This window comes from Etheostoma spectabile, chromosome 20 (assembly GCF_008692095.1).
Source record: "Etheostoma spectabile isolate EspeVRDwgs_2016 chromosome 20, UIUC_Espe_1.0, whole genome shotgun sequence".
In the NCBI taxonomy this organism is placed as follows: Eukaryota; Metazoa; Chordata; class Actinopteri; order Perciformes; family Percidae; genus Etheostoma; species Etheostoma spectabile.
The window spans coordinates 10,581,944-10,590,846 of NC_045752.1; the positions used below are offsets into that span (position 1 = coordinate 10,581,944).

At 38.7% G+C, this 8,903-nt stretch overlaps 1 protein-coding gene across 2 annotated transcripts in view; it reads left to right on the forward strand.

Moving 5' to 3' along the window:
* pgfb (placental growth factor b) overlaps window positions 1-8,361 on the forward strand; it is a 14,850-nt gene extending 6,489 nt beyond the window's left edge. The window contains exons 2-7 of one of the 2 annotated variants that reach the window (XM_032501045.1): window positions 4,689-4,725; window positions 5,952-6,148; window positions 6,259-6,338; window positions 6,707-6,736; window positions 6,844-6,906; window positions 7,000-8,361. In XM_032501045.1, coding sequence (XP_032356936.1) covers window positions 4,689-4,725; window positions 5,952-6,148; window positions 6,259-6,338; window positions 6,707-6,736; window positions 6,844-6,906; window positions 7,000-7,021 — 429 coding nt within the window. In that variant the 3' untranslated portion in view covers window positions 7,022-8,361. Of the gene's footprint in view, window positions 1-4,688; window positions 4,726-5,951; window positions 6,149-6,258; window positions 6,339-6,706; window positions 6,737-6,843; window positions 6,907-6,999 lie in introns of those variants that run through there. The other variant, XM_032501046.1, reaches the window with a different exon arrangement.
* Window positions 8,362-8,903: the final 542 nt, after the last annotated feature.

Here is an 8,903-nt window from a genome sequence, read left to right on the forward strand (position 1 = left end):
CGATTAAAAGTTAGGTCTTCCTGAAATAATTTATGCTGAGCTGCATATAATCCCCCACATTACATTGTGATTTTTGTACTTAATAAACAAACAAGATGCAGCATGTCAGTTAGTGCGCTTTTAAGGTGCTGGATTTTGTTATCTTTGGACTTAGCCAGGCTAGTTGTTTCCGACTGTTTCCAGTCTTTATGCTAAGCTAAGCTAAGCTAAGCTAACCAGCTGCTGCAAATTTATTTTTAAGGTTCTGGATTTATTTCAAACAGTAACATATGTTTATTTATTGTACTTTGTGGCTTTGACCCTGTATGACACCCCAACTAAAAGTGTGTCTAACCTGTGGAATAACTTTGCATTTTAAAGGGTCAATTCATCCAGATAGCTTGAAAAAGTGTTGTGGCAAGTTTACCACATGGTCTGTAGAGCTGTTTTGGCTTTGCTATGATCACAAGCCCTGGCCTGACTACCCTAGAAACCCAGCTGGATACTGTCAGACCTGTAATGGCACGGCTGTGATTGTAGGTTCACCCACCTCATTGATACAAAACAGAACTTGGCTTTCTTTTGTAGTAGCGAAGAATATAAACTGTGCCCGGCAGGCCCTGATAGAGGCCTGAGAATTACAGTCGTGGTCATGGTGTTGATGATGTGGAATCTGGTTCTCGATAAAGGATGGATGAGGACGCTCAGTGAGGCAGGGAGGTTGCTCTGTTTCTCACTTGTCTAGCCATCTCTGTGTTTGTATTCACTTGTTCTGCTTCAGTGCTTTCTGTCCTGTGTGGTCTCGTGTTCAGAGCCAAGCTTCAGTCAGGCCAAAACCACAAAACAGTTGCTCCTGGCCTATGTGTTTTAAGTGAGTTGGAGATGCAGGTGTTTTACTAGTATGGATTACTGCTGGGATGTTTGCCAGCTTTACATTTTTTGCCAACTTCCCCTCTGCATGCATCCCCCAAATCACCAAACTCTGTTCAAGAGCTGATTTAGTTAACACAGACGACCAAACCTCATTTGTGTTCTGTTTATCCACACTGTCACCCTCGCCGATTAAGGTTAAGTTTTAAAGTAGACTCTTTTGGAAAGCCATGTAAATAATGGCATGATGCCCAATCTAGCTGGGATCCTTATTTGTTCAAGTCAAGACGGGTTTAAGAGGGGTTTTCCAAAAACTCACTCCAAATTAAACCAAGTAATCATGGTTATCTTAAACTTCAAACTATGAAATGATTCAGAATCTCATGTAGTTTTCTGGTACAGGTCTGAACTTCTTCCTCAATCCTCAGTCAGTTGACTAAGTCTGAAAGTGATCTTTGTGCAAGCTCTTGTATTTTGTCAAAGATGATAAATGTGCAGGTTAGAGGACTATACAGTAAATACATCATAACTCAGTTTACACCTTTTTACACCTTTTATCAATCACAAAAAATGTGTTTGCTAACTGGTGATGATTAAAAGTCCATGGTTTTATTTTAATCTCCTCTGCTAATTAGGATTTGAAACTGAAATCCCTCTTGCGAAAGCTATTTTGAAGATGAAATGTGCCAACTGAAGAACTGCTGGAGTTACGCTTCTTATTTTGATGGGTAAAAATACAAACAGGCTTCACTCAGTTTTGAACAGAACATTTTGACATTGTGTCAACCAAATGTGGTGTGACAAAAAGCCAGTCATTGTCATCTCAAACCTAAATGAGTATCTTTAATGATACTCCCCTTTTATAAGTAGAATAAGAATATATTAAGGAAAATTGTATTTTTCCAAGCAAAAAGGATTACATTTTGTACTAGTGCATGTATTGTTACATTCTTTTTTTTCCCTTTCCCCTGGATTCAAAGTACAATTAAATGAAAGTGTCATCGTGATTATTATGCTTCTTAGAATACCTTTCACTTTAAATGACAAAACATCATTGTCATTGTTTTGGAATCCAAAGGAGAAGAGACATTTTTGATGACTTAATCCAGTTCTCCATGATTTTCCGGTCCAGTCACCCGAGAGAAGTTGGCTCATCTATCTTGGCTAAACTTGCAAAGAAACCGATCTGCATTTGATTTTCATTACTTTACTTCATAAGTTGTCTCCATTTCTCTTTAGGAAACACACTGTGGAATATGCTGGCTAGTGGCCATAGTACCTGCTATGGAATCCCCCCCCGGCAACCCTCAAAAGTTTTAAAATCTTTTATGACCATTACGGTGGGTCCCCATCATGTTTTGTTTTTGCTCCCTATGCATGCTGCCCTTCCTCTGACAGATGGACTCAAGCAAAGAGGTTAAAGATGACACAGTTCAGCTGTGTGGGAGTGGAGAATAGTGAGGCCCAGGCCTCTCAGGCCTGGCAGCAGGAACCCAGAGACACAACAGGTCCTCAGATCTGACCCTGAGGACAGAGCAAACTCTTAGTCAGCAGCTTACAAAATTTCACTGGAGACTTACACAATACACTGCACCGCTTAGCAAAGGTCTCTGAGAAGCAGATTTCAACAGCTTGAAACAAATTGTACTAACTATGGGATAGAGACCATGTGGGCTGCAGAGCATGACCCATATGTGATATTTCCATGCCTATTTCATATTAATATTGTATCATGTTGTTCTTGTTTTTATTAGGATTGAAATAAAGCTTTTTAAATGATTTCAAAGGAATTTTTGTTTATCCCAGATCCCAGATGTTGTACATGCAATGCAGAGGACACAAAGTAGAGGTATTCCATTATTAGCCAAGTTTAGAAGAATTTATAGTCAGGTCAAGTTTAGTTCTAGCCCCTAATCACAGTTATGTTTCAAAGCAACACCCAGATTATGAAAACAATAAATGAAAATGACACACAGCAATGTTGGAGTAAAAACTCCCTGAAAAAATGTCATCAAGGGAATGAAGTGAAAGAAATCTCAGAAAGCAATCCTGTATCTGGCATTTATAAAACCGTATTTTTCACATGTATTTATGTGGTCCTCCCTTCCAGAGCTGAATAACCTCCCAGTCACTATTAATTACACAGTATTACTGTAAGTGCATGATAAGGAAGAAATGGCTACGTGAGGATCTTCATGCAGCCTTTCATAATTTGGCAGCTTCTTGTTGGCAGCTCACTCCTCTGTTATTGACCACAGGAGGTGCCCAAGATGCTTCCTTGCCATGTCAAGGCTTAACCCATGACTGAGGTCAGAAAATCATCCCCACCTCACCACATTCTGAACTGCAACTGAGAAGCCAGAGCCAAAAAGCTCTTGTGATGTGAAGCAGCAATAAAAAGAAAGAAAGTTCAGATCATATGCCAATTATTACCGGAAAAGGATTTATTTTATAAGCCTGGCATTTCTAGAGAAAATGAAAATTATCAATGCTCCCCAAGGAGTGGAAGTGACTTTTAACAATAACTTAAACTGAGCTATGTCTTTCCCATGCTGTGAATGAAGCAGATTCTGCTAGTGAAGCTTGTATCCCGTGGTGCTGTTGTAAAGCCGACACAGCTCAATGAACGCCACTCTATGGGACATCTCTTCTGTCAGAGGAACAGCTGTACATTTTGGCCAGATGAACAGCCACTTTGAAAAAAGGGAGATGCCTGAACAGATCCCCTAGCACAGGGAGGACTGAACCTAAGTGGTTGACTGGAAGCTTTTGTGCAACTATTGATATGAAATCTGTCGTACAACAATTTCTGTTGCTGAGAATAGTATTACAAGAACCTCTAAAATGTTTGAGGGAGTGTGAATAAATCATCATCAAAGCAGGACATTCCTCTTTAATCGCATTGTTTGGAAAAACAGTATAGCACTGTGCGGTTGACAGATGCTATCCTCACTCCCAAACTTAATTTGGTCCATAACAGGAAGTAGATGCATTTTAGCAACAGACAGATGGTGTAAAAAAGCAACAGTCCTTACTGGCATTATTTGGGACTGTCATTGTCTGTCTGTGTACACTTTCAGTTATTCTAACTATCAAATGTGTGTGTGTGTGTGTGTGTGTGTGTGTGTGTGTGTGTGTGTGTGTGTGTGTGTGTGTGTGTGTGTGTATGTGTTGCACAAAAACTGAAATGTAACACCAGAGAAAGATTGCGGAAGCAGGTTGTCTGTCGCCGGTCCGACTCTTCTGCTAGAGGGTTTTTTATTAATCTGAGATGAAGTCAACTAGAGGATTTGTGTTTTCCCAGGCAAATGAGAACTGCGCTCTGTTTATCATGGGATGATGGGAAAAAAATCAAGACGGAGGGGGAAAACATCAATGGGAAATAAAATAGAGAGATGAATCTTACACCACAGGAAACAGGTTTTGAACCTAAACAGTCGCACACACAGAGGAACATCATATATATATATATATATATATATATATATATATATATATATATATATATATGTGTGTACACACACTGAGAGAGAGACTGGATCTGCTGCTTGTCAAAAATACTTTTCCACTGCAGGGTGGAAAAAAAGGTGTGTGATCGCCTGCTTTATTTTTACTGCAGTTCCAGCTAGCACCACTAGAGGACAAAGACATTTGAGTGTCTGATATTTTTGAAACCTCAGGCTGGTGCTGTCTTTACAGTACAGGGCATTTTCTAAACAATTCCGAAAGGTTTGTATTAAAGTAGTAAGAGGTGCATTGTGTGAACATGTCGCCTACTATAATATGTAGTCACAGCAAACCTGAATGAATAATCAACATTTTTATTTTCTGTTTTGCAGAGTCTTCCCTTGTCAAGCATAACCAATACAACAGAAGGTAAGAATTACTGCTTGTTTTTTTGTGAAATATTCTCTACATGTTAAGGGTGTTGCTTTTAAAATCATATTTTACAGCACAAGAGTCAACAAGAGTTATTTAAAAAAAAAAAAGCTATTTTGTCAAACCATATTTTTTACAGTGTTAGTGGTAGAAGTCTGATGGAAACCAAATGAATGGATGCCAGCTCTGACAAAATACCTTTGAACTAAGGTGTTAAGAAATATTGATAATCAAGCTCTAATAATTTCTTCTGACTTTAGAGAATAGCATGGCATATCTAGACTAGTAGACTCAGCTGCTTACCTTTTATCCTCTTCCTTCCTGCCATCAGCATACATTTATGCTGATAAAAGAGAAATAAATTGAATGTAAAACATGCAGCCAGAGGATTAGAGATCATATAACAGGAAAAGCAGCAGACATATAGTGAGCTCAAGGAGCTGCAACTGGCCAGTGAACTGGCGCTTTGCGCTGTACAACATTATAGTTTGTGGCCTCATCTTCCTATTGTAGATGCTTCCTCAGCATTCTCCTCTCAGCCTGTCTGCTTTTATAAACAGCTTGTTGTAGTGTCAGGCTCCATTCGGTGACCCCGTGGGTCACTGCAGTCCCAGAGGTGCCTGGGGGGCAGCACAGCTCCAGCTCCAGCAGGGTTCTGTTCATGGCCATGTTTCCAATGTTTGTTTTCTCTTCCTTCTCTGTTTGTTCGGTCATAGTCGTCCCTGTTCCTTCCCCACAGACTGTACAACTGGGACACTTAAACACATATACTCCCATAGGAAAGGGTACTGTACATTACACAAACATTTTTACTTCAAAATGAAAACAGGATGCACACTGGCGTATTGCAACTGGTTTTATGTTTCTGTGTACATGGTATAAGGTTGCCATTGTTGGATTATTGAGGTAATTACTGATACTTTTCGTGTGTGTGATCATAAACAGTGCAGCTTAATTCAAGCAGTACAAATATCTCTTCTCTGGTAGCTCTAATTAAGCTTTTACATAGATAAACTCAAATAAATTGGATGTCGATTGCAATCTGCACTGTGAACTAAAGATAGAAAGAAAGATAGGTGGACAGAAAATAACAACAAATATACTTTTATCTAATCTTGCACTTGTATTTTCCTCTCAAAGCAAGATTCTTCAGAAAAAACACAATATGACTCATTTGTAACCACAAAGGGGCCTATGCTCAACTGCCATACTCACATCCACAGTGTTAATGTTCCAAGAAGTGTGGGGTCGCAGCTTCTGCCGGACCATTGAGAAGCTAGTGGAGGTGGTGCAGGAGTACCCGACAGAGGTGGAGCACATCTATAGCCCTGCCTGTGTGCCGCTGGTGAGGTGTGCAGGTTGCTGTGGGGACGAAAACCTGGAGTGCCATCCCACCCACACCACAAACGTCACCATGCAGGTAAGACAAGGACATGTGCAATCTAATTATTATGGTTACATTTGTGTGATCCATTACTCTATGTGCTGTATTTGCTTCTATTGGTAATCTTAACTGGTGTTATCCCTTAGCTGTTGAAAATCAGGCCATCAGAGCCAGGTCAAGAATATGTTGAGATGACATTTGTGGAGCATCAGACATGTGAATGTAGGTAAGAAAAGAAGTCATTTGTGACATGAAATATTCATAAGTATGCAAATACCAACCCTGTCTACCTAGAAATTACATTTATGTATTTAGTGCCATCAAAGTTACAATTTGTATCAACATAATGAGGAAACTTTTCTAATTAATGTTTCTGCAAAGTTGCAAAATATTCACACTGAATATATCTGCTAAAGACTTAAAAATGTGGCCAGTGAACATAATCCAGCTATTATGTTTCCCCAAAACATGCTTGTCAAAACAAAGTATTGGTACATAAACATAATTTCTAGGAGACAGGTTTGGCACATACTTACGACTATTAAATGATGTTGCACCTAGATGATCTTTCTAATTTTTTGATTTGTTCCTCAGAGTCAGGAAACCTATTACGAAGGTTGAAAGGTAAGAACAAGAATGTATTGCTGCATCAGTTTTGAGATTGTTGATAAGAATAATAATTTTTCATCTGAGAGAATGGAAGCTCGTTGGTAATTGTGTTCCCCTTGTAGGAAAAGGCAAAGAGGAAGAGGAAGGAAAAGAAAAGAGAGACAAAAAACAAAAGAATGTGACAGGTGATGGACAATCTTAGGTGAAAGGTATTCATACATCCCCCAACTATCAAGTAACAGCATTAAAGATCCGTTATTTTTTCTTATGTTTTTCAGGTGCCAGAACCCTCGCAGGTAACTGCAGTGGCGACCCGAACCTCCAGTTGCAGTGTGGTTCACTATTTATTTCCAACCCAGCATTCAGAGTTTCATCCGCTCATCTATACTGTGTCTGCAGCCGGAGACTCAAACAGCTGGGTTGTTTTGCTGACATGCCGTCCTGCTGATGGGCAGAGTGTTTGTAATGACAAGCTTTAACCGGAAGTTTGATTAGATTAGTGGAAAGACTGCTGTTACACACCTGACACAATGGACATCCCTGGGAGCCAGTGCAATGTTGAACCAAACAGGCCGACACCTTTTCTTTTATAGCTTATTACTGCATCATTTATTGTAATTTGGTCATTTCTTTGGTATTTAAAAGTGGTTACACATTTTTAGAATCTATATTTATTGATACATCTGAATATTTGGACTAGCACCCTTTTAAAAGTGTGTCATCTTTTCTTTAAACATTATTTGAAAAGCCTTAATTTGTCATAGTAATATACTGTATGTCGGACAGTTGGTGTGCAGCTGCTTTAAATGCAATAATGAAATGTTTCCGTCTAGCGTTTGAGGAGACAGCGTTCAAACTAATTTTTTTTTTGTGAATAAGATTAGACATAGGACAGTGTTGTCAGACACAATCAGTCACTTCATTAGCTATTCAAATCTTCTACCACACATATGGTGTAACTTGCGAGAACAATATATATCAGAAAAATCTATCAACTGATGACATGTCCGCAGAAGATTGTGTATGAATGAATGACTGATATTTAAAATTCTCAAAAATCTAAAAATTCAAAATTCCTTGAAATCTATCTCTCTTTCTCTACTGTCTTTGTGAGTTCAGTCACATCAGATAACTATCAGTAGACAAGTTTCTATCAACTCACACCAGGAAGTGTGTCATAGGCTGCAGAAGAGACGTGGCAAACCCAGTAGGAAGGCAGTACTACTAGCAATACTACAGTAACCAATACTTAAGCAGTACCAATTTGGTATAAATGCCTATTATAGATTATTATTACAATTGTTGTTTTTTTACTGGGATTGCAAGTTTCTCACAGATATATATAAAAATGTTGATGTGCTTTGTGGAGTTAAACAGCATACATGCCTCTACCTTGGTGACACAAAACTCCCATTATAAGCCCCAGGTGTCATTCAGTCTGTTTTGGAAACTGCAGTAAGGAAGGGGTCAATTGAAGTAGTTACTGTATGTCAACTGATGTCCTTTTGTATTATTATTTTTCATGTAGCTTACTACACAAGGAAAATTTCTATGAAAATGTACAAAGTAACATTTCTACTGCGTTAGTATTTTTATTTCATTTAAATATTTATTTTGTAATTAAATTGTTATGGTCGTCAGTTTGTCTTGTGTGATTTATTTAAAATAGAGATTTACCTGTAATAATGACTAATATTAGCCTTATTTCAAAATGTGAATACAGATTATGCCTATAAGCATCACCGATTCTTTCGCCCCATTGTCACCGAAGCAAACGTTGGCCCATCTTTCACAAGGGGGTAAGACTCTCCTCTCTTAGCCTAGCTCCCAGAGACTGTATATATATTGATATATATTCGGTCTATGGTAGCTCCTATGGCGCCATTTTAATGCTAAGAAGCCATTACCCGCCGTTAGCATCCCATTGACTGCCATTAATTTTGAGGTCACTTTGACAGTTAATAACTTTACATCTGAAGCATTTCAAAACTGTTTGTCCATTGTTCATTTCTAAAGAAACATGACAATGTATGAAAGGCTCCATTAATTTGTATCTCATGTTATGGCTCCGTAGCAGAGGTTTTTGTAAAATAGGCCAACGACTTTATCATATACAAGCGACTTGCTGTAGCATAGTCGACAAATCACTGTATTGTCAGGAGAAGCTTGCAGACAGTTTGGA